At 40.7% G+C, this 26,690-nt stretch overlaps 1 protein-coding gene across 4 annotated transcripts in view; it reads left to right on the top strand.

Annotated features, from left to right (window-relative positions):
• The window catches only part of PDE3A (phosphodiesterase 3A), a 274,755-nt gene that overhangs the window by 209,525 nt on the left and 38,540 nt on the right, over window positions 1-26,690 (top strand). For all 4 annotated transcript variants that reach the window (XM_075758081.1, XM_075758070.1, XM_075758061.1 and 1 more), the window contains exons 3-5: window positions 15,133-15,393; window positions 18,234-18,388; window positions 22,868-22,983. In XM_075758081.1, coding sequence (XP_075614196.1) covers window positions 15,133-15,393; window positions 18,234-18,388; window positions 22,868-22,983 — 532 coding nt within the window. The remainder of the gene's footprint in view (window positions 1-15,132; window positions 15,394-18,233; window positions 18,389-22,867; window positions 22,984-26,690) is intronic.

Here is a 26,690-nt window from a genome sequence, read left to right on the forward strand (position 1 = left end):
AGGGTAGTCTTCACATTACTGGCAAAATGCCAGTGTGTAGCACAGAGTGAGAATTACCCATATACATTTTCTGCTCTGTGTTAGCGTTTTGCTAGGAATGACAGTAATTAAAAGAACAAATAATTTAACTGAAGTAATTCTTCTTTCTAAGATTGCTTCCTAATGTTGTTGCCAAAAATCTCACCAAATGCATTAGGAGCAGAACAGGGATATATAGAGAGAATGGATGAGTAAATTTCATTTATTTAGTTATTACTTTAGTAGGTTAAATAGGGTATCTGGGGCCACTTGTAACATTCAGATAGAAGCAGTCAGGGAGACAATACAGAAGTAGGACGACTGAACCCATATGCTTCATCAGCTGATTTGTCAGAGCACCTTATGGCAAACAATTTTGCTTGTGGTTTGTTTCAATTTGTTAACAAATATGTTTACATAAAACATTGCAATGAGAGATGTGTGTGACTCTTCAACAAGGTTAGTGGTATGAAGCCAAGCATTTTCTTGTGATTAAAGTGGTCTTTTATCTTTGTTATTCTGAGTTTAACCTCCCAAAGCTAAAGTGACTATGGGGGGAGACCTTTAACTTCAATACCCTGCATTAGGTCATCAGTGTTAGCAAACCCGAATATTGAAGTCATCTCCAAAGTCTAATCCATTATAGATCAGTCCTATTTAAGTCAACAATGAGCCTCTGACCGTGAGAGACACACTAAGCCTCTGCAGAAGTCTGATGCAGCAAAAAATGCAAATGTGGGCACCAGGCTGTTCTGCAGGACAAGAAGTCACAACCTTTTTGAAAAAAATGAGTAACTTTGTTTCAGCATTTTCGAAGTGAAGGTTTAAGTTTTGCAAAGTTGACATGACTTCTTGTTCCTATCTTTTAATAAAAATTCTTTAAAATTGCTGAACCAAAGCCAAAAGAAGCCCTTTCAGTTGCCAGAAATTCCAAACCCAATAATTTTTCCGTCAGACTACAAAATATTTTTGGTGTTCGGCTAAAGTTCTCAATACACTGGGAATCCTTGAAGGCAGGGAAGGCACAGAGGTATTGAGCTGCCTAGTTTGAACCGCTGTTTCTTGTTTGTGAGGACACCGCTGTTCTCTGCGTGAGAGCGCTCTATGGCCAATTCATGTGATTAGAAGTGAAGTGTCATCAGCAAATAGCTCAATACTATATCCGCTGATTCCTCCTGAGTTAAAATACCAAGGTTTTGTACAGATGTATCTTTGAAAGTGGTGGATTTTCAGTGTTAAAAGAGAGATTTGTATGTTGATACTGCTCTTCTATACCTTCTTTTAAAAACTCAGAAGCGCCTTTTAACCATCTGCCAGGAAATGTAAACGTCTGTATTGTTTTAATGCACCATTTCCAGCTGGTTTGAAACTGGCCCTCATTGTGTCCACCTTGATTTCAGCTTGTCAGTACATCTTTCTCTTCTTCTCCAAACTCTGGTCCTGCCTTTCTGCATTCTCCATACATTTCCATACTCCTCCGTGCTTCCATACATCTACATACTTCTCTGTGTCTTTCTTGCCTTCAAGGACAGCTCAAACCCTGTGCTGATACTGGTAGCGCCTGGTGGTGGCTGGGTTGTGCACTGGACCTCTCTTCTGACACTGACGGACTTGACCCCTCGGGAGCTGGTGGCAGAGTTGCACATGGCATGCTGCTGGCTGGGCAGTGTAGGACACTCTGTGCATTGTTGACCCTCTTGGCAGAGATTACCCAGTCTGTCATTGATTATTTTGTTGTTGAAGAAATGAAATGCTTAGTTATTTGTATACCTGCATGTGCACACATCCAGGCAGAGGTACCTTATTACGTGTCTGAAAAGTAATAACGTTCAGTGCTGCGGGTGACTTACCCATCATACATTGCTGCTTATTTTGCGTTGATCCTGTAGTCATGTAGGACTTCATAGCTATTTTATGGCAGCACTGTCGCAGCACGTGTTTCTTAATTGTCAGCCGAGGTAGTAGCACTTTGGGCCTTTACCTTTAGAAGGCAAGAGTGTCAGTACCGATGCTGTGTCTGCTGCGTCACATGGTTTGTGTGCTAAGAAAGAAGTGATTATTTAAGTGGGCTGCATTCACTTGTTCTCTTTTAAATGTGATTTCAGTATTCCTCTTGTGACAGTTCAGTAACAGTCCTAGTGACAGAGTTTCAGTGGGTCATCTTGTCCCTCCAAATTCAGCTTACCTACTCCACTCAGCAGTAGTAAGGGCTTCTGTTGCACTCACTGGTAGATCATCACTTATCTCTTACCGGAGTAGATTCAGATGAACAAATGAAGTTCAGCTTCACAAGGGGATTTAACATTTTAAAACAGCATGTGTAACCTACACTTGATTTTTTTCTTAATACCTACATCCAAGCAGAAAACATAAGTCAGTGTAGAAATAGAAATCATTTTCTAGTTGGGTTGCCAGCATAAGCACCAATGCTTCACGATCTGTGTATGTTTTTTTTGTCTCTATGGTTCTGTTGCCTTTTATAAATGAGAAGCCAATGCTGTTAAATTTAGATGTGAATTTGAATCCAAGCTTTCCAAAAACACAGAAGTGTTTGGCCCTCATCAAAAAGTGCAGACCCTGAGCCAGATGGTCAAAGTTCAGTATGGTCAGATACTTGTGATGCAGAAGCACAGATTGGATCGATCTCTCATTAGAATTGAGAAGCAGACAGCATATCATAATTACAGATATTGTATGCATTTTCTTTTTTCTTTTTCTAAAATGCAAGTCAAGAACTGCTTACAACCTAAAAGCCACAAGTTGAAAGCAGGACTTTTCTTAGATTCGAACTGTACACAGGACAAATCAGTCATCAGCTTCATGAAGGAAATTAGTGATTGCTGAGTTTGCTTAGAAAGTCCTAGAGCCTTTAGCATCTGGTTCGTAGATTGTAGGCCAGAACAGTAGTGGCCTATATCTCAGCAGGCAAACGTTTTTTCTCATTTGTGACAACTATTGGCAAAATAAGCCTATAGTATAAACTAACCTAGCATGTCTTTAAGTTGATCCTTGCAGGTCAAGGATGAAGTAGGTTGGAAGCAGTCCTCAGGGCTTGCCAGTCTGTCAGTTTATATCTGTGCTGAGTGAAAAAAATCATGTTAATATCATAGGAGACATGTAGATGATAGTGCTTTATTTTTCTTGCATAGGAATTACTGTTTCTCTCTGTTCTGATCTTCATTGAAGTGTCTGCCTACAAGTAATCTAGGAGAGGTGGAGGATTTTCACGTAAGTTGCATGCTTAGTGCGTTTTTTGCAGGTCCTGGCTTTAGATGTTGAAGTAGCTTGTACTTTAGAGAAGTTACAGCTCTGCAGCACTGACGATGAAGGATTTGGGGGCTGCAAGTCCCTAAGGCTACAGTTGCTTTCTTGAATGAGTCATAATATAAGAATCCAAAGCCAAGTCTTAAAGAAGAATGATTAATTCTTTTCACAAAGGAGTTCATTAGTGACATAAAGTCATGAGAAAGAGGCATCTCTTAACACTAGATGGTTATTAACTGGTATTGGTTTGAGCGCTTTAAATCGGGAGAAGAAAAGTGTTAAAATTTGACCAATTTGATTGCAGTGAGGCAATCACTTGACTTTTATGAGAACAGGATTTATCCTTTTCCAAAGGTGCAGAATATCTCTGCCTGCCTTTGGCTTCAGCTGAAGCATGTTCTAAAAAATGGGCCACTAAATGTCATTAGTGTTCTTGGTTGCCTGGAGTTTCATGAGATCTTCCTGCCTCTGTTGCTACGGCATATGCAAAACACGACCCAAGATATACATCTGGCTCCTGCTGTCATTTCCAAATCCCTGTCCTAATTTCAATAAGAACAGACTGAACTTTAAAGATGTTTCACTGATGATTATTTCCTAGTTTCTGATTTTCTTGTTATTCTGTTTTTTAACACTCAGTGCACAGTTCTTAAAACCTCACTGAGTTGGCTTTTTTCAGTTTATCCCGCTGATGGCAACTCCTTTTTAGTATTTAAAAATACATTTGACACAGTCTGTAGCAATTCTTTATCTTCCTCCTCCCCCCAATATTTTGTCTTAATTTAGAGGCTGCATTTATTTGCATTATGTTTTTAATGATATTTATTAATGCTGTTCTGCTTAATACTCTTAAACAGTCCTTAGTGAAGGACTGAGGTGGATGTGAATCTTTAGATGGGATAATTTTCATATGTATTTCTGCAACTTGCTACTAATTGTGATGTCGCTTCTCAAATTGCATCCCAAAAGTGTCTGAGAGATTTTGCGAGGAGAAAATATGTCAGTATATGGCTCCTTTGGCTTTGTTCTAGTGTAACTGACACTGTCAAGTTGAAAATGTGGGAGGATTAGTTAGTACGCAGGAGGCAGGATCGTGATTATTGCTTTCAATGGATCTTTTTTTAACTCATGCTGTGTATTTGGCTGCTCTGTTTTAGTTCACCGTAGAATTAAAATAACTTCCCGTGCTAAGCTGGCAGTTGGGATATTAGAGCTGTAAACTCAAATGGGTAAGATCACCAGGTATTAATAGATGGCATATCTTCCGCTGTGCGTGCACCCAGTGTCCCAGTCCTGCTGGGTCCCAGCTGGTGTTACTGCATCTCAAGTTGAGACTGAAGACAGTTGTCACTGCTTTCTTCGCATGAACGCAAACTATCAGCTTCAAGCTACCAATTTGCAGCCATCTGATGTACAAATTGAAGAACAATAATGTAAGACAATTGAGGACAGTCTCTGAAGTACGGAATTGTTTTCCTCAGTCTCTGTTATTCAAAGCAGATTTGAGCCCCATTTAGAATTTAATTTTTCCCATCTGTTGTGTTTTAAAGAAAATTAATAATTTTTAAAGTTCTGAGTTTAGTTGGAGCAGTGTCTACTTTTTGAATAATAAACCCTGACTGTTTGTGACTGACTCTGTGATCTGCTCTACGTCATCAAGTAGTTCTTCAGGCTGGGATAGTCATGATCGTTTTAAGGCTTTTAGGCAGCCAAATCGCACGGAAAGTCCCTTGGAATTGGGTGACTGAGTCCCAAGGCTCTGCCGAGAACATCAAAACTCAGCGTCAGAGTTTCCACAAGGTTTCCAAGCTGTGACCAGCGGCTCTTAGCCAGTCGTGTTCTTCGTGCTCTCGCCTCCTTCCAGGAGCTGCTTTCTCTGGATTCTCCTCGCAGGATGCCTGATGCGGGAGGTCACCAAAGCTCTCTGAGTATTTTCATTTGAGCTAGGATTTCCCTAGGAGCCCAAGGCAGACCATGTGTACGGCTGGTTCCAGCTTGCCTCTCGCCCTTGTTATGTGCTGCGGAGTGGTGGTCATGCTACCCATGGCATGCACTCTGGACAACAACCCTCTGCCCCTTTCCTTTATGCCTTGTGTGATTTTCCAGCAGCAGCTGAGATACTTGTGCTCTACTGTGGCAGGAGGGCATGTGGAAAATTAGGTACTATATATGTCAGTATCAGTGGAGTTAGTTAATTTGACGTGCTTTCTGTCAGATGTAAATGGTGGGGAATTCTGTTGCACTGGGTTATGTCCAGTACTTGCATCCACATGGGTGCAGACTTTCCTAGTCTGTAGGTCTTGGATCTTACCAAATCTAGTCATCCCACTCCTTGAGATGATTTCTGCATCTATCTTTTGGGGTTTCGTTGTTTGCTTGCCAACAACCACAAAGAGATTTTCTTTTGGTGCATGTTACAAATCTGGGAAAGCTTTTGCTAGGTGACCTGAAAGCTAGAACTGATAGTTTCCCTTGGAAGTTACAGATGGCACCAAAACTGCTTAGGACTAAAATGTATTCTCTGTTTCTCTCTCTCTCTCTTTGGTTTGGTTTTTTGTTTGGTTTTTTTAAATTCATAATGCTTATCTGTGAAAACTTTGAAGCCATGCTTTCCTGAGGGCATGCTGGTTTGTATATTGAGTATGACATGCAAAAGAATCTCCTACATAATTTTTTTTTTAAATGTAGATGTCTTTGCTAAAGCTGTGAGACAGACTTCTCTCTAAGGTGTGGCCCATCCAGGGGGATGCTCACCCAAGCCTGGGCATTCAAGAGAGGAACATTCCTCGTGGTGTTATCAGTGCTAACAATTACTGTGACATCATCACTCAACAAGAGGGAAGAATAATTGAGGTGTAAGTCTGAGTTGCAGACTGCCAGTGCGATTTGGATTAAATGTGATCCTTTGCCCCCCGGGATGTTGAGCACGGTGCACGAGACCACATGGGCAGTGCGTGGAGGGGTGTGCACTTAGGACAGGCAGCATACTCAGGCAGTTTGGTGGCTGGTTTCTGACAACCCACAGAGGTTACACAAGGCTAGCTTTGGGTTTGTTTTTCCCATATATGGCCATTCCCTAAAACATTTTCCCAAACTTTTTAGGATTTTTTAGTTTGCATCCTACATCTGGACATATCAGGACAGGGAAAGCAAAAGGCCTTACTGCACCTTCAGTGCCTGCTGCTCATTAAATGGTATCATTTTACTAAGAATTTTTAGCATGGATAAAACACTCCAACAGTGTTCTTGTAAAGATCTGAACAGTTTTTCTCAAACACTGAAATATTTTACCCCAGACAAATACCTGGCAGTATATGTTTCAGTCTGAGCTCTTTGGCCGACAAAGCTATCATGAACTGAAAGGTCCTGTAATGGAAGAAGTTTAGTCAGCTGTAGCTATGAGCTTTGTGAATGGTGTCACCTAAGGTAGAGGTGCAGGATGTGGCGATGGCAACTGCAGCCCCAGACAAAGTGTGCTATAAACAGTGATACGTTCCAGAGGTCTTATAAGAAAGAAGAAAAAGTATTTCCTTCTCAAACCAGTGCCTCTTTCTTAAAGGCTCCAAATTCAATATTTGCAAAGATTGTGATTACTCTGAATAGGTTAAATGTTAGAGCCATTTAAGAATGATGTTGTTTGTGTCCTGGTTTTCTAAAGAAAGTAGGCTTACGTGATCATGCTGTCCGACGGTTTCAAGGACGTGTGGCAGATGGGAGGAAGCATCAGAGATGATTGTCTTCCTAGAAATTTTATGACAACCTGTGATGGGATACCAGAGGAAGGTCCAAATTAGTAGCTTTGCCTTGATGACTGGCAGTTTAACACAGTGCATGGTTATAGAGAAAGCCTCACATAAATAAGCCTGCTCAGCAGCATGCACGTAGCCCCAAGCACGGCTGCCTCCTGCTGACTGTGTGGCCACAGGGCTGTTGCTGAGGAAAGGGGTCATTGCAATACAGTGAGTGCTGAGGGGACGAAAAATATCACTCTTTAGTGCGCCCCACTTCATTAGATCTCTGTTTGCAGAACCACTTTCAAAAATTTCCTCTGGCTGCGCTGCGATACTTGGACTCTGGCATCATGGTGGCGAGTGCTCAGGCTACAGACACACTGCATGTGGCAGTCATGACATTTTCTGCTCTGCAGATCAGTTCAGTGTAATTGCTACCAGGAACGTCTGCTTTGTTACAGTGGTGCCATCCCAAGCGCCATATAACCAGGGTCAAAACTGTAATCGTTATGGCTCACACAAGGTCTAGACTCTTCCCTCATTACAGGCTCATCTTTTGTGCGTCAGTATCTGGTTTACGGTTATGTGGCTCTGGGTGCTTTGAAGAATCAGCAGCAAAATCAGTGATTACATTGATGATTAGGAAAGGTTTCCTTTTATCAATGTGATGAGGCAATGGGAACATGCTATATTCAGTCCTACCAAAGAATATGCCTTACAGAGCTTGTGGTTGGTCCACCTCCAACAAGCAGTGGAAATGCTGTGCTTCATTAAGGTGGAGAAAGATTCTCATAAATGTCCTGTTTGCTCACCAGAGAAGAGAAAACCTGAAATCTCGTGTCAGTACAAAATAAGAGTAAAATAAAAATAAGAAGTCGTCTGGGTAAGACTCCAGTACTGCAGCTTTTAAACACAGAAAAGTAGAATGTCAAAGAATTGTGTGCACACTTTTCTCCTTAGTCATTCAGTGGAAGGTGGAGTAGTTAAGTCTGTGGCGCCTTTAAAATGATTCATTATTTCCATAGAAGCCAATTCATGTTTATCCTTCAAATCGCTCTGTGGACATTAAAATAATGGAGAATTATATTTGCTTTTAATTTTATTTCCAGACAGCTTGGCCTGAGTATTCATGATGTGACTTGGAAACTATATCAAATTGTGATTTATTGTTGCTCGTAATTGTGTGAAGATTGAAGATATGCTGGATGCTGCTTTTTTTCCCTTTTTTCCTCCTTGCCTCCCCCATTCTTTCTTACAAAGTGTTCTTGAATGTAACATGGTGAAAGGCCAGCATCTCTGCCTTCAATGCTTTTCCTTGTACAAGCCACAGCAGCAAATGAAGATTTTATTTTTTCCCCAACATGAGGCTGCGTGAAATGAATTGTGGTTTGTGTTTGATAACTAGGTCCTTCCTTCCTTCCTTTCTTCTTTCTATTTTTTTATTATGGTTAAATTTTGACTGGTTTTGTGTTGTCATGTTAATCATCCTTTCTTGTAGGATGGAGAACGAGCAGTATTTTTTAGTTAAGCTGGTTGAGTTCAGTTTTAAGAGAATCATGGGCGAAACACCAATGGAGGGGGAGACTTTTATTTGCAGTGAGGCATCTGTTACGTATAAGGATGTCAAATCTGCTTCACAGGTGGGTCAGCTGTTTCTTGACCAGGAACAATTCATAAACTAAATTTAGCTATCAGGTCTTATGGATAAAGGAATTTGTTTTTCCTATTTTCCTAAAATTGTTTTTCCTACACAGTTTTATCTGCTCTTTCCCCTAGTGAGTAAAACATTATTCTTAGATTTTTATGCATAATATAATTTAATAGAAGAAAACAAATGGGATTTTGTGAAATGTAATAAAAAAGTCTACAGAAGGTTATGCAAATTTTGAAAGTTTTTTTTCCTAGCCACGTTACAGAATCTGAAACAAACTATTCAAACTTAAAAATTCAAAGTGATCATTAAAATTCACCAGGATATTGTTGTCGTATCGCATTTAAGAATTTTCCATGAAGATAAGTTTCCTGCTCTGACAAAAATTGTCTGTGTGACAGCGGGACATGATACTTGTGATACGGTCCTGCAGTTGCAGCAGTATGTGCGCTTTTTGGTACATGAAAGTTTTCTTGCAAATTCCCAGAAAGCCCCCACCCATGCAAACTTAGGTGATTGCACAGTCGGTACTGTGAATTATGCATGTCTGTCCCCGGTCTCTAAGGCATCCTACTGTGATCTGGCCATCTTATTTTACATATAAGTTCTTCAGGGGAAAACCCTTTCTTTTATTTCTGTACTTAAAAAGATGCCCCAAAACATACAGCAAGTGCATTTGGGCCCAGTTAGGTATTCCAGGTGGTACCACAGCCTAAAACAGCCTGGATGCCAGTTTAAAAACACAAAGGGGGGTGGGGGCCGGGGGAGGAGAAAGCACAAAACCAACTGTTTTACAGCTTTGTAAGGAAATTATTTTGCTCTTTACCTTAGTTATCAATGAGAGTATTTAGTTGATCTGGTTTTGCTTTTGTTTCCAGCCTGTTTGCTTTCTCATTCTCATGCCCTCAAGCATTTCAGTTTTAGTCACTGCATGACATCGCTTAAATCAGAGGAGTGAAGTCACAAAGTGAACAGTAAGCCAATCTTCTCTGAAATTCATGGGAGGAAACTGCATTTACAATTATTCGCATAGATTTGTAAATGAATACTAACCAGTGTGAAATTAAATTCACCTTAGCTTAGCTCTTTGCTTGTTTTTTTGTTTTGTTTTGTTTTATCAAGTTAGTTGTTTGTGTTGATTGCAAACATGTTATTCATTCCTCTATTCCCCAGTATCCGGCCTTTGAGTTTCGATGAGTAAAGTGGTTTGGAAAGAATCCAGATCAGTTCATGCAGAGGCTATGCACATTAGTAGAAAACTGCTTACAAAGTCTGAGCATAGATTTTCTATGCACTTTCACCCTAAAAGGACTGTCTGTGTGTATATGTGTGCACGTGTGTGTATGTGAATATATACAATCTAAAATTTTCAGCAATTTCCTGTCTTGCATAAATCTTTATATTGTTTCACATCATGAGATGTATTTTATAAAAAATTCCAGGTTTTCTTGTGCTTTAGGGAAAGACATTTTAGTTTATTTTCTGAGTAATGGTTTGCAAAACATGCCCAATTCTCTAATATTTTGTAGTAGAGAATCTAAAAAAAAAAATATTTTAAAATGTTTTTGTGCATCCAATTTGTAACTGTTTTTAGAAAATAATAATTTAAATACCTGTAATTTTATCTAGTCAGACTAGTCTGATAGTAGTCTAAATTCATCCTGAGATAGGTGAAATACTCAAACTGCTCAAAAAAGAAACTGTTTTTCTGTGTACAAGTTCTATGCAATTAAATTACAACATATAAACTGTACCAATTTAGGATGTGGTGTTAATGTATTGAAATCAGTGGATTATATCAGTGTTTACCCTCTTCTGCGCCTTTCTTCAAGAGGAATTTAAGCTTGGTCTGTTCTTTTACGTATTCTCTCATTCTAAGCATTATAAGTAGTTCAAACAATACTGTAACTGTGCTATATATATATGTGTGTGTGTGCCATTTAAAGCAGCTCACTACGATACAGTGATGTCTTTGCAATTCTGTGCAGTGTTTTCACTTTGAAGTATTGTGCAATGCAGTATGTCATGTTGCACAAATTGGTAACTGTTGATGTTTTATGGTGACCCTGACAAGGCTATGCTCGCAGGATATACGTCTCATTTCAGCCATGGTGAGGGACACCCTGTGCGCACCTCCTTGTAGGCATGGAGCTGACCTCTCTGGGCATGCTCCTTGTAGATGGACCAGGTGGATGGCCACATGGGTTCTATGTGAGGTGTCAGTTGAAAGGGTCAGATCTGCAGGTCAAAAATGAAAAATGTCCTGCCACCTTGCTTTATGAAAAGCACATTGTGTAGAGGGTGAGGTGGTATTGTATGTGCTATTGCCAAGCTCCAAAGCCTTTCCCAGGTTCAAGGCACACTTCCAAAGAAAGAATCGCTTTGTTTCCACTCATTTGTTCTGCCGGGGCATGGGCTGCAGCAGTGTTACTGTGCGTTACGTGTGTAAGTACCTAACTCGATTTGAGTGCAGACTGTCCTTCGCAGTAAGGTGCAGGCACGGCTCAGGAGGGAGGATGCAGACCCAATGTGTGGCATCCCTCTTCCTGGGCCATACAGCCTCAGCACCAGCTCCATGCATAGCTCAGTACAGCCTGGTGTTTCAGTCAGAGAAATCTGCTGGGTCCCAGAGTAAAGGCAGGGGTCACCAAGATGTGACAAGGGCTCCCCGCATATCAGAGACCATGTGGCAGAAATTCACCATGGAGAAGAGAAGGTCTCTCCCTCTCCCCACTTGGTACTAATCACGAAGAACAATGCTGGCTGCTTAGCAAAATGTTAGTACTGCTGTACAAAATCTGGCCTCTGCTTATGGCCCGCTGAGTCAGACTTGTTTACTTCACTGAAGTATTAATCTCTGTCTCTGATTGGCAGTCAACAACTCCAGGCTCCAGGCTTAATAGAGTTTCAAACTGTAGATTATGCAGTTTTGCTGAAAATATGAGGCTTCTATCGTACTTTGAATGATGTATTCTCCCTCACTCCCCTTTGGTCTGTTTTTCAGGGCCGAGGTTGAGATAGATAATTAATTCCTCCCATCCCAAGCCTTGTCTTTTAATTTAAGAATTTTCTTTAGCATCTGCCAGGATCTTCTGTGTGCAGTCCTGAGAGGATAAGCAATGAAAGAGCCATTAAATTAACTTCAGCCATTAATTTTTTTCAGTAGGATGAAATAGCACTTCAGTATATCAAGCAGCTTCTGGTTTATTTTATTTCGTATCATGACAAAGAAAAGAAATGTGGGAAGAAGAGGCTAGTTTTCTGGTTGCGTGAGAGGATGGTGAGTGAGGAGGCCTGTCTTCTGGTCCTCTGGCTTACCTCTGTGTTAGCAAGAAGTAGGACACGAGGAGTGGAGTGAAACAGCTATTGCCAAGGACCTGATGTCCACACTACACAGCTGGGAAGATAGTGGGGAGAAGTTTAGCTATACTTCATTAATATTGTATCACTTCCCTCAGAAATACTTTGCTATTGCCTATAAAGCCTTTTGTGAGAACGAAGCAGTGTTAAGCTCTGTCGCACTGTTCTTTGATGTGTTGTGAGGTCCATAAATGTTATCACTGGTGAGTCACTCCTGTCCGGGGTTCTGATCACTCTTCTCCTAAGCAGTCTGCCCAGTTCTCCATGCTATGTACTTGCCACTCCAAGAAACCTGTATGTTCTTTTCAGAGGCATAACTTCTCCATTTGGAAAACTGTGTATCTTAGATTTTTCTAAGAAATACATGAAAATAAATTAGTACAAAATATCCTGGAATGGTCTCTCTGGCAAACTGCATGTACACCTGCTGAAAAGTCCCAAACAGTAGCAGCAGGATTGAACTTACATGTCAGAAACACAGCAAAGGAAAATGGTCGGTCTTGGAGTGTCTTGAATTAGTGATTCCATGCAGAATTTATGATGATTTATAGTGCACCAGCTAGTGAAGCTGAAATGTCATTGCTGCATTGAAAGTTCATATGCCTCCTGCCTTTCTAGTTGTTCTATTTCTATGTGCATCCAGTCTCACTGTTCTTCTAGTAGATTTTAAAGATCCTCAGTCTTTTGCACTTGTATCATATTGCTGTCAATTGACAGCCTTGACAGCTTTCCTGCTTTTGGCAATAGACTGTTTCTTTTAGTGCCAATATATTGCCCTACTGGTAGTTGGACCTGCCAAATGTCAGGAAGTTCTGGAGAAACTCAAAGATGCATTTGTGGATCAACTCTCTTGTGCGTGCACTGGAACCCCAGTGCTACAGCTGTCTTACATCACCTGCGTGCGTGATGGATGGACTACACATATGAACACAGTTTGCCTGGGTCACAGTTGGTTTGCAGTGCGTCATTTACAGATCAATTATATACATGTACTGGGTAGAGTGTGTCAGATTTGCCAGTGATGTGAGCTGCTCCTTGGTATGATTTCTGCTTATGCATCAATTTAGTGAATAGTTCTTCATAAATGATAAATGTAAAGTAGGAAAATACTTCAAACCCAAGAGGAAGTAAGGACCATCTGAATCAGTCGTACAAGTCTGTAGAGTAACTATTCTCATCACTTCTGTCTGAATAAAATAAGGATTAAAAAATCCACTTTTTACTCCACTTCATTTTTGGTATAGCTGCTGAATATACAATGGCTTGGAGAAGAATGTTGTTGCCACTGTACCAGAATGCTATATTTTAATAGTGTGGAGATATTTTAAAGATCTCAGCATATGCTTGGGATTCATTTTGTTCATCTAAGCATAAGCGTTGAACATTAGTTGTTCTAGATGCCTCTGTAGTTAGTAGAAAGGCATCTCTCAAGAGATTCATAGAATCGTAGAATGGTTAGGGTTGGAAGGGACCTCAAAGATCATCTAGTTCCAACCCCCCTGCCATGGGCAGGGACACCCTTCACTAGACCACATTGCCCAAAGCCTCATCCAACCTGGTCTTAAACACTTCCAGGGATGGGGCCTCCACAACCTCTCTGGGCAACCTGTTCCAGGGCCTCACCACTCTCACAGTAAAGAATTTCTTCCTAACATCTAATCTAAATCGACCCTCCTTCAGCTTAAACCCATTACCGCTTGTCCTGTCACTACACTCCCTGATAAACAGTCCCTCCCCAGCTTTCCTGTAGGCCCCCTTCAGGCCGTAATTAGATCTCCCCAGAGCCTTCTCTTCTCCAGGCTGAACAATCCCAACTCTCTCTCAGCCTGTCCTCATAGGAGAGGTGCTCCAGCCCTCTGATCAGTCCTTCTCCTCGGGGCTGCTTTCAATCCATTCCTCACCCAGCCTATAGTCGTGCTTGGGATTGTGCCGACCCACATGCAGGGCCTTGCACTTGGCCTTGTTGCACTTCATGCAGTTTGCACAGGCCCACCTCTCCAGCCTGTCCAGATCCCTCTGGATGGCATCCCTTCCCTCCAGCATGTCGACCACACCACACAGCTTGGTGTCGTCGGCAAACTTGCTGAGGGTGCACTCAATCCCACTGTTCATGTCACCGACAAAGATTTTGAATAGTGCCGGTCCCAGTACTGACCCATGAGGGACGCCACTCATCACCGTTCTCCACTTGGACATTGAGCCGTTGACCACAACTCTTTGAGTGCGACCATCCAGCCAGTTCCTTATCCACTGGGTGGTCCATCCATCGAATCCGTGTCTCCAATTTAGAGACAAGGATGTCGTGTGGGACAGTGTCAAATGCCTTGCACAAGCCCAGGTAGATGACATCAGTTGCCCTTCCCTTGTCCACGGACGCTGTAACCCCATCATAGAAGGCCACCAAGCTTGTCAGGCACTATTTGCCCTTTGTGAAGCCGTGTTGGCTGTCACCAATCACCTCCTTATTTTCCATGTGCCTGAGCATAGTCTCCAGGAGGGTCTGCTCCATGATCTTGCCAGGCATGGAGGTGAGGCTGACCGGCCTGTAGTTCCCTGGGTCTTCCTTTTTTCCCTTCTTAAAAATGGGGTTATATTCCCCCTCTTCCACTTGGCAGGAACTTCGCTGGACTGCCAGGACTTCTCAAATATGATGGAGAGTGGCCTGGCCACTTCATCCGCCAGTTTCCTGAAGACCCGCAGATGCAACTCCTCAGGTCCCATGGACTTGTGCACCTTCAGGTTCCTTAGATATTCTCGAACCTGATCTTCCCATCCCAAGCTATATCTCCAAAATTATTTGTGTGCTCCTGGCCATTGACTATATCTCTGTAGGGAGCCTGAACAACTCATTCACATGGGTTACATCAGCTGCAGATGGTGAAAGCTGTGAAATCAGATATGATGAAATTCCAAAGTCTTTGCGGTCTGTGAGCATTATGCCTGATGATTGATCTATTCAGCATGATTCTCCTTATTTAAAGAATTAATTCATGTTATTATTTTTCCCCTTGTGGGTAACTGCTTTAAGAAAAGTTGCAGAGCATTCACCACAACTTTAGATACTGCTCACGTCTATTGCTTTACATGTATTATTTTTGTCTTCTTTAGTCTTCTGGTACCAGTATCACAGTGGATATCGCTGTCATGGGAGAAGCACATGGGCTCATTACAGACCTTCTGGCAGATCCTTCACTGCCCCCCAACGTGTGTACTTCACTGAGAACAGTGAGCAACCTGCTCAATACGCAGTTAACCTTCCAGGCCATCCACAAGCCAAGGGTGAACCCTTTGGTCTCCTTCAGTGAGAACTACACCTGCTCTGACTCTGAGGAATGTCCAGAGAAAGGAGAGAAACTAGCTATTCCCAAGGTGAGTACTGGACCCCACCTATCATCTTGTAACTTGGCTCTGCCTAAAGGGACAGCACTGGACTAGTGGGAGATGTTACAGGGCTTTTTGCTTGTTGGCTTCAGATTAACATCTTATGCACTGATGATGCTCTACTATAAAAGGACAGCTAAGTAGATGTTGGTTTCATAGTAAGACAGTTCCTGTGTATCCTTCAGCTCATGGCCAGGTTAACTTTGGTTCAGGCATCTTTAGAAGATTATGTTTGACACAAGATAGCTCACATGGGCAGTGTGCGTATTTCCTCGTAGGTGTTGGCTGGAGCTTGAGAGAAGAAATGATAGGGAGCAGAGCAAGCAAAAGCCTTTCAGCATACAGACTCACAAGTCCACCTCATTACTTCTCACAGGGAAATTCTCCTCCCACTCACAAGATTTGAGACACTGCATGTGGGTTGGCTATCCTAGTCAGTGAGCAGTGGGAAATTAAGTAGTAATGTGAGGGACCTTTTTGCTCACTTTGAGGACTGGAATTTGAAATTCTGTATGAATTTCAGTCTCTTCTTCCTTCCCTTAGCTAGAGATGTGAAACCTATTGAAGTCAATGAAAAAGTCTCTATTGATGACCTCCAGGTGCTTTGGATCAAGTTTAAAATGTTGGATACCAAACAGACAAAAAACCAAAAAAGATCACCACAATACTTAGTGTGACAAATATTGTGAGCTCATGAGAAGCAGGCTTGAGAAGAAAAAGAAGACTGAACCAAAGAAAAAATAATATATTACTGCCTTGACAGATGGCTTTATGAATGCTAAGGAATCTGACAGGAAATAATCAGTGTTAGCCACCCACATTTAGTAAATGAACAACTAGAAAGAACGCATCCAGCTTTGAAGTAGTTTGAATTATAGGTTCGTTGCTAATTAGCTGTCCTGCAAGGCTGACATTTCACTTTTGAAACTAAACCAAAGTACTTTTGTACTGCAATCTCCCTTGTAAAATTAAATATAGGCAGAGTACGTTGCGCAGGCGAATGCTTTTAAGTTTTAACAGTTTAAATGGCAGAGCCAGCATTCATTCCAACATTTCCCAGCATCTGAATTGCAACACTTGTGATTCTTTTTTAATTTATTTTAGTGTGATGATAATTATTACCCTATTTGCCTATGTAGCAGCTGTATATAAAATGGATGTTCACAGGTTTCTAAGCACATTTTCTAGTTTATTTTAGTGTACATGTCTATAATAGCTGTACTCTAGGCTCTGAGGGGAAAATTTAAGTGGGAGAACACTGCCATCACATGAGCAAACACAGTGAACAGATTCCAGTTTGCTGTTGCATAATACCAAGTGAGAAGAGAAATGAAGGATGAAGTGAGCTAATGCTACAGAGAACTAATTTGAGTGAAGAATTCACTGACCTAAATGTATTATGGTTCATAAAACTAATAGTTTGCAGTCCTTTATTTAAATGTCTAAATATAGATTTAGGGTCTTTAACTTAAGAATCTGATGCCGAGCATTTTGGGTAAGGAGATAGTATGCTAACATATTTATCTTCAAGTTTCAGCTTCAGAACCACAAGTATCTTCCATCTCTTATCTCTTAACCCTCTGGCAAAGTCAAAGCTCTCCATCACAGAGACATATTTATTTTAGTTGTTAACTATAAACACTTCACGAGAACTACAAGAGAAACATCTTACAAAATTATAGCATCTACAACACAAATCTGGATCCCCAGAAACTCTCTATCATCATCCTTTATTACCTCTGCCTTCAAAAATTTGGAAAAACAACGTGAGTCCTATTAGTGGAGAAAAGGAAGAGTCAAGTGAAAGAAAAATGCAAGGTTGTCAAGAAAAATCTGCTGTAAACAGTGATGCTTTCTCTAAGCTTTTCAGGAGATGTCATATCCCAGAGCATGAAAGTTTTATTTCAGTGGATGGTCTTTGGATTGGGTAGATATAGCAGGAAGAAAAGTTGGAACTCCCTTTCCTTATTTTTCCTACAGCCTTTCTTGCCTTGAATCTCTCATTCTGAGCATTCATGACAGTTTAAATCACAGTTGAGGTTAATCTGGAGATCGTCTAGTCCAGTCCCTCAGCTCAAACAAATTAAGCCTGGAGCAGGTTTCTCTAGGCTCAACCTAGAGCAGATTTCTCAGGAGGATGTCCGGTTGGGTTTTGAGTATCTCCATGGATGTAGACTCCACAGCCTCCCTGGGCAACTTCTTTCAGTGTTTAGTCATCCTCACAGTAAAAAATATTTTCTTACATTTAAATGGAATTTCATGTATTTCAATTTGTGTCCCATTGCCTCTTGTCCTGTCACTGGACACCACTGGAAAGAGCCTGGCTCCATCTTCCTTACACCCTCCCATAAAGTATTTATATGCATTGGTAGGATCTCCCCTGTGCCTTCTCTTCTTCAGGTTGAACAATCCCAGCTCTCTCAGCCTCTCCTTTTATGACAGATGCTCCAATCCCTTGTTCACCTTTATGGCCCTGATGACTTGTTTAAGTGCCTTTGGCCGCATCATGTAAGACCAAAATTTTTGAAGACCACAACCAACGTTGGCTGACTCCAGTGAGAGCTCTGAGTGTTCAACATCTGTGGCTATGGATATATACCTTTTTTTAAACTTGAAATGGGGAGGGTGGTCCAGACCCTCAAACATTTAAAGCACCAGCTGTGTTGATTTGACTAGAAGGTAGGCACCATAATATCTAGGAGAATCCGGATTTAAGGTACCTCACTAGGGGTTGTCAGGCAGAATTAACCAAATGGAAATGTTTTTCTTCTGCATGTTTAAAGTTTTTGTAAGCCTGTATAAACTCTAAACAACTGATTTCTCTCTAGCGCTTACGAAGAAGTTTGCCTCCAGGACTGCTGAGACGAGTGTCCTCAACTTGGACCACAACAACATCAGCCACAGGACTACCTACACTGGAGCCAGCTCCAGTGAGAAGGGATCGCAGTGCCAGCATCAAACCTCATGAATCATCTTCATCCAGGTTACAAATTACCTCCTCTCTCTTTTATGTCTCTCTGTGGGCAAATTTCTGTGTGATGTATCCCTCATTTAAAAATGCTGACTTGAAAGTGTATTAGAACTAGTTCATCATGATACACTAAACTGGATTGCCAAAGAAGTGGCATTCCAAATTGTAGTCAGATTATGCCAAAACTATTCCTATTATTGGGAAGCAAAATTTTTTTTAAAAATTATTTATGCTAGTGAAGTGCAGAATTGCACAATAAAATTGAAAACAAGGCAAGATACCTGGTTAAAGATTTCTTGACAGGCAGTGGTTTCCTCCACGGGTATTGCCCAGCCAAGAAAAAATTCTAACAAGTAAGCTAGCTGCTGAACATCACTTCTAAGAACACACCTAGTGATGTGGTCCTGTCATTAAACCAGATCATAAAGCACTTGTCCATCCTCCAGATACTAACTTCCAGAACACAAACCCTGATTTTAAGTGGACCTTCCTAAAATACACAATTTTGTGGTTTTCTGCCCATGGAGATGAGTATCATCAGACCATACAGCACTGTGCATGCCCTGCATCCAATGTACGCACATAATTCCAGAATACAAGAAGTGCTTAGGGCTTTCTGAATGAACTCATACAAATACAATACCAGCAATAGATGGTAAATAAAAACTATTGAGTTAAGTAAGTTAAAAAGTGATTTAGCAAAGAGAAGAAAATAGATTTGTTACCATTGGGGAAAAAAAAAAAGGTATAATCTAGGAGAAAAATTACAAAGGAAGATTTGCTAGTAGAGGTTGAAAGCAAAGCTGAAAATGAAATGGGCAGTGTAGTTTTCTTGCAGGATGATTGCTGTACTTTCCCTAATTTTAAGCACTGCAGTGGAACACTTCTTTCCCATTGACCACAGAGTTTAGCTTCTGGGATTCAGAATCCTGGCTGTCCCATCCTTAATCCCAACTGTCTCATCTAGTTAAAAGGCTTTTCCTAATTTGCCACAAGAAGCAAATACACACAGCTGTTTTGTTGGGTGCAGACTGAGTGCCTGCTTCTATTTTTGATGCATTTATTTACTTATTCATTTAAGAAGCCCCATATTTTCAAGGGTTCTGTAAGCAGGCTGTAATTATTAAAACGTTGAAATTAATTTCAGCAAAATCATTGGAGAAATTGTACATGATTTGTTTCTCTTGCCTGGAAAAAGAGTTCTGGATTCAATCATGACACATACACTTCAAGGTTGTGTTTATATAGTGCATTGTAGAAACACAGTATTAGATCTGCCAAGAGATTTGCATAGGCTGAGGTACCTATCTACTCCATTTTGTGCCCAAACCAAAATTTAGTTCCAGTTTCCTAAAGCATATCCCTGAAAGTCTTTCAGAGTTACCCAGAAGTGCACTAGTTCTCCCTATTCTAAAGAGATGGGTTTTTATCTTACAGCTATAGTCCCTCATGACTGACTATATCAGTTAGGTATTCCTTGCTCACTCTTGCTCATTCTCTGTTTCTCAGGGCCTGAGGCAGTATCATAAAAAACAAGTCCTCCCATGAAATGGAGAGAGAGAAGTTGTGTCCGCTCAGCTGCTGACTGGTTTAGGGCATTCACAGAGGACTACCCTAATAAAGTTGCTTCTCTGCCTGAGGGCATTCAGACCTAGGTACCTTGCATTTTGGGACTTTTGTGCTATCAGATAGCCTGAGGTGAGCTACATTTAACCCTCTGCAAGGGCTGTGGCAGATAATCCAGTAGCAGCCAGTGAAGGAAGGAGTTGAATGGATGTCAGTCTTGTGGGAATGGCACTTGTTTGTGAGAAAAGAGGGTTGGGTCCCAGGTGCTGTTAACTATGATATGTTGCATAGCTATTTCAACAGGATTTCCTCCTTTCTGGCTCTAGAAATACTTTTGTATTCTAGACAGAAAGGAGCAGAGCCTTCAAAGGAAAGACAGAGGGCAGTCAGTCATGCAGCCACGGTGCCACTCTGTGAGAATAAAGTTCAGGTCCCCTCTCCACATCTTCAAGGGCTATCATCTTGGAGCTGGTGGATGAGGAGAGAGTGTGGAGACATGCTTTGCTATGGCGAAAGGAAGAGCAGAGCAAAAGCACCAAATTCAAGAAGAGAATTCAGAGTGCTGACATCAGAAGACTCATGTGTTTTTCTGCAGTTTGAAATTTGGTACCGGTAGTGGAGAAAAAGATAGGACCTGAGAAGGATCAACATCACTAGCGTTTCCTGTTGGATAGCTTGAGTGAATGCAGCCCCAGAAAGCTGCTTTGATCAGCCTTTTTTCCAGATACTTAAACCTTTCCCATAGAGGAAGCTTTCATGAAGGGCGCCTAGGTGCTCAAGGCAGCCTGCAGAGTACACTGCATGTCTGGTGCAAGAAAAATACGTGGTTAGCCAAAGTTCCCTTTCTGAGGAGTCCCATGTATCTCAGTAAAAGTAAATATAAAGAAGCTATAACCAAATGGAAATGTTCTTGAGTCACCGGCCTGTGGTTCCCAGGGTGCATTTGATTTATACTGTTGATCCCAGACTCTCACGTAGTATGTAAGCATCCTAAGATGGGAATCAGAGGGAGAAGGAGAGCAATTAAATATTATTGTTGGTCCTTTTCTACAGTTGTTATATAACTCTGCATGATGAGCCAACTAAGCGTGCTATCAATTCTTCCTACGTTTAATGTCGCCAATTGTATAATTACAGCTCTGTCAAACCTCCCAGCCTACTGTTTTCAGTTCTTCTTTTACAGTAGGAGAAACAACGTGTATTCCAGAAAGGGGAAAAATGAATCCTATAAGTCTAGCTTTAAAAATTTTGGCAGACCAATACAGATTTGCTTTCAAGGAAAAGAATGTTGAACTGAAGAGGTAAAAAAATCTTGATTATCTGCCACTTCCCCTGTACCAAATTCAAGCACGCCACAGGTCACAGAGAAAGAAACATTTTGTGGTTTGAGGGGTTGCGGCAGATTCTGTATTTACAAAATCTGCAACTTGTTCGTCACAGTCTGGGACATCACCTCTAGATTTCTATAGTCATATATTTGCAAAAATCCCCCTTAAATCTCTGTTTGAGAGTAGTAATCCTGTATTCTTCCAATCCCATGTCACTAAACTGGTAGGACATGGTCCTCTTACAGCTTCAAATGATAGGGGAAAAATAACAGAGCTTCTACCTGCCTTCCCTCAGTCACTTCTATATCCAATGCTTCTCCCTTAAGAAGTCAAAGAATGTGGTTTGGGGGTTTTTGTTTTGATTTGTTTTTTCTTTACAGTGGGTCAGTGCGTTGTAGTCTTCCTGTCAGTTAAAAAACAAAACCACGAAACAAAACAAAAAAAACCCCAAACCAACAAACAGCTGGATTCTTTTTTCATCTTACTTTATCACAGATTATGGGAATTTGGGCCAAAAAACAACCTGCAAATATTTTTGTAGGTAGTGCTCGCTCTTCCAAAACGATAAGGTATTTGTAGAGTTAAGTTGATGTTACATGCTTTGTTCTTTCAGAACACTTTTTTTTTTTTTTCCCCAAGTTGAATTTTTCAAGTTCAGCTGGGACTAGGCTGCTTTACAAGGCTTCTTCTCTCATCGCTTGGATGTGAGGCTGAGAGGCCTCACGGATAGAGGTCGTAGGCCTCATGATAAGAGCCAGTGCTACCTCCCTGCAAGCAGCTGACATTTGATGAGTGTCATTCAGGAAGACAATGACAAATACAATTCTCTTGCTTTACAGAAGTATTTGGCCTCATCTGGTACATAGCCTGAAGGCTGAAAGGACAAACTTATCCTGTTGTAGGAGACCAGCATTTGTTCCACACACACACAGACTCATTCACCCTATTCTCCTCCAGTGAGTTCCTCTTGGATCAGTGACCAATGCCTTCAGGGTCTGTCAGTAGGATTTCTTTTGAGATGCAGCATGCGTTTCAGTTGGCTATAGCATGAAGTGCTTCACCCAGAGAAGAGGCCCACCGCTAGCAACAGCAATGCAGGGCTCTTCCAAGCCTCTTCCAGCCTCCTGAGGAGCTCCTCCAGTGCCCGAAGGGTTACTGGGTATCTGCCTTGGCAGTTGCAGCAGAGGAGTCAAGGAGACGGATTTTTCATTTACACTGAGACCTTCTGGCACTTCTGGCTCTTGTAAGGAGGCGTTAAAAGAGAATATAAATTTAACTTATTTCAAGTCAACTTTTAAGCCTCTTTCTACTGTCAGAACAATATAATGAAGACATCTTTGCATAAATAAAGTGAATAGGCCTCAGCACTGAAGGAAGCCCAGCTTTAGAGCATCTGCAGTGTAAATATTTTTGCTGAATACAATACTGAGCGCCTCACAAATAGCAGTTCAGCCAGCAGATAGACGCTGTTTTCCTCGTCAGTTTTTGTGCTATCATAGTATCGCATACATCTTGCTGTGGCTCCTGACTTCTTAAGATCTGCCATTTGGGCCTTTTACTGTTTCAAACGATGCTTGTTTGTGCTCTGGTTTTGCAGTGCTGACTCCTGGAACAGCTCAATTCTGATGACACTCACGAAGAGCAGGTCCTTCTCCACCTCTTACACCATGTCCTCTACCAACCACCTGAATGCCAAAAGGCAGAGCCGGCAAGGTGAGTGGGCATCTGTCAGGCTTGCTTAGCTGCTTCACTGTGACTAGCACGTGCAGCTGCTTTTGGTCTCTGTCCAATCTGTGTCTTTTCTTATTTTTCCATCAATATAAATATAGTTATTTTCTTTATTAAAGAAAAAAAAAAGCAACAACAGTGCCTTAAAATATTATAGCTCATGGTGATGCCATTGTAAATGTTTTGACTTTTATGATTTACAGAGGTTAGTCATGACATGATGTGGCAAGTGTGATACTAAATCATGTTGTGATTTATATCCATGTAATTCCCTTGACTGCAACAGGGCTGAGAACAGAATGTTTTCTATGACATTTGTCAAATTAACTGTCTGTGTATATTGCCTGACTGAGATTGCTTGAAGTACAATCTACATAAAGCCATTCAGAGCTGTAGGCAGCAACTGACCTGTCTTATGCAAACATATCCAAGATACAGCCATTATAACTCAGAGGTCTATCTCTGTATGTTCGTCACTGAGAAAGTCCAAGTAGTTCCTGCTGATTTTTAGAGATGAGAAATATGTGAGTTTTTACTCAGCATTTAGGGCCTTTAAAAAATGACTCCTGTTTTAACTGAAGAAATTGAGAAGGTGACTTCTTAACTGATAATGAAATATACAGTATGACAGCCGTGAATCAGTCTTAATCCATAGTAAAATGGATTTTTTTGTAGAAAGGCAGGATAAAGTAATGTTTCCCCATGCTTTAACATGTAATTCAAAATGATCACAAGGCCTTCCTTTTTTAAATCAGCCGTTTATTTTTTTTTTCCCCAGACATGGAATAATGTTGAAACAATGTTATTCAGAGATACAGGCCACCCAGACATCAGATGGAAATTGATAGGTGCCTGAGGCCTGACATCAGAAAAGTCAGAGAACCCAAACTTAGAGATGGGTTTGAAGATATGGCTGCACAATTATTCTGCATATCTAGCACTGTCACATTGCATCTCCTTTTCAAACTGAAGAGTTTGTTTAATCTCCTCTTGTACAGAAGCTGCTTTGTTATACCACAGTGAAGATTAAGTAACACAATATTATCTTAGAAGATAGTAAGCACATAGGCAAATGAATAAAATTTAAACTGGAAAATAATGGAGGTATAGTACAAAGAATCCAGGAATTTGTTTTAGAACAAAACAAATCCAACTTGGACTTGCAATTTTCAGTGATGAACCTATTAACTTGAAAGGGGGGCAGTCTCTGTGTGGGTAATATTTTATACATTGAAAATGAGACTTACTGACCCCATCAGTCAGTTTTACATTTAGCCTCTTCTACTTCCAGAAAGTGTTAAGTCATTTCTGTTGCCCAACGACACAAGCTGCCCGGTGATGGAGGGAGAGCTCCGTTCCATCACAAGCAATTTTGGGTCAATGTTTTATGTAGAAGACCAATATTTTGATGTTTTAGACTGTTTGTAATCATGCACTTTTAGTTATAATTTGGTTTTGTGTTCCAACTAAAGAATTGGTTCAATTTGCACTAGTTAATACAAATTAGACTTTTATATATTAACGCCATTGGCAATATATAATAATTCATGGTATAAATTGATCTAGATAAATTTGTAAATCTGTTAATTTACAAAATGTGTTTTTATGCGTGAAAACATTAGCATTTTAAAATACTGCAAGCTATACCTATTTTGGCAAAATTCACAGGTAAACTCAAGTGTTTTCATTTGTAATTTCACATGACATTCAAGTTAACTGTTTTATTTCTTCAGTACTGCACATGTGTAAAAGTTCTGGTGGACCTAAGCAGATGGAGGTACTTAAAAAAGTTCTCCCTGTATTGTTCATCTTATGTTGATTGGTCAGAGTTCCTTGCTGTAGCAAGATATGTTTTCTCTTACTTTTGCCAATAAATGGTTAAATGTTGGCTTATTGAAAGCAGGTCTGCATTTTTCTGGTAAATTTATTCATTTTTGGTTACCTATCCTGGCAAATTACTGTTTTAAAAACAAAAACAGAAACAAAAACAACCAAACATATTTCAAGAGACAGGAGCCCAGACCAGCAGTAGAAAGCCGGCTATGATGAGAAACATTATTGTGAAAATTACTATTTAAATTCCCAGGACTTGCTTTAAGTTGTTGAAAGATGACCACATATATTGTATTCTCTAACAGTCATGAAGATTACCTGGGAACATGTAGCTCAAATATAGATAATAATGCAACTCAATCCCCTGTGCAACTAACAGGCTGTGAAATGTTTTTAAAGACATAGTTTTGTTGGATGGAAAGCAGATATCTCCAAGGATTAGTAAATGTGAAACCGAGGCTTTCTGTATTTTAAAGCAATATCCATATATCATGGCCATCTGATAACCTTTTAATTGGTCTGTAGGCTGTAGGTTTCTGATCTCAAGACTAGCGTAATATCCTAGTTGCAATCATTGAATTAAGGCAGTAATACATACCACATGTTTGCTGAAGAAATACCCTAATCAAAACTTAGATGTTGGATATCTCAAAATTACAGTTTAGTAACTGCCAGAGATTATTTTTAAGTCTTGGACTGTCAACAGTAAATCATATTTTAACCTCGTATCACAGTAAGTTGTTATCAGGAAAAACCACTGGAACTGCACACAAACATCCTGCAAGATTACTATTTCATAAACTTAGATCAGCATATTGCCTTACTCTAAGATATTTTTTTGTGTCTGGAACACATTTAGATAGTGGGCACAATTCAAACATAAACCCAGTTAAAGTTCTCAAGCTCTTTGTATCATTTGGCTTTGAAGATGAATATGGTGAATGAACTGGGGCTGAGTTCTTACAAACTTTAGAACAAAGCTCAGGAGGTTAAGTCAATTTACATGCGTTTCCTTTTAAGATAGATTATCTTTGCTCCCCTGCACTTTCTTGTGAATGGGACCTTTTTGTCTGAGACTAGAAAATCTAAAGTGGATTTGAAGAGAAGTCTCAAACACTGGATTGGCAGATGCCAGTTTTCTTCTTTGCAGTGGTGCTTCCATAGAATAGGGGACAGAGAGAATGACATCTTGCTAGTGTTCGCACATGTGGACATTGGCAGTTTCTGATACACTAGCTCAGGAGTACAATACCGTGTGGTTAAGGTAATGGTCACAAGTCTCCCATAGTGAGCAACAGATACTGAAAAATAAACTCAAGCTGTACAAGATCATGGCTCAATTCTGTGAGGAATGTGGAAATGGCACCATAAGTGCAATATTTTATACTCATAAACGTATGACTACTAAATATAGGTTTTTTCATTTATTGCTAGTCTTCACACACGTAGAAATTCATATTTGGTGGGACTGTGTGTAAGCCTTTCTTGTCCCTGCTTTACAGATGGAGACAGTGAAGCAGAGAAATTGCAGATGGGTCTGGGAGCTGCCTATTTGGAGCTAGTATCTCTGTCGCCAGAACATGTTGATACCAATAGTCGTGCCACTAAGGCATGCCTTTCATTTCATGCCTGCCAGTTAGTGCATCCTACTCAACAGGGAGAATATGCTTCGTATTTTGAGCCAGATCTTCAGCATGTAGAAGTGACTGATATTAATGGAGCTTCATCTTTCTGTGACAGCCATGGGCTTGGCTCAGAGTGGAGAAGGGTTTTCTCTTTCTGTTTGGAAGCTATGCTGGTACCTGCACATCTCAAGAGGAGTATTTCTGCATGGTGAACTCATACAACCATCTGCCACT

The sequence above is a fragment of the Balearica regulorum genome, chromosome 1 (assembly GCF_011004875.1).
Source record: "Balearica regulorum gibbericeps isolate bBalReg1 chromosome 1, bBalReg1.pri, whole genome shotgun sequence".
Lineage (NCBI taxonomy): Eukaryota > Metazoa > Chordata > Aves > Gruiformes > Gruidae > Balearica > Balearica regulorum.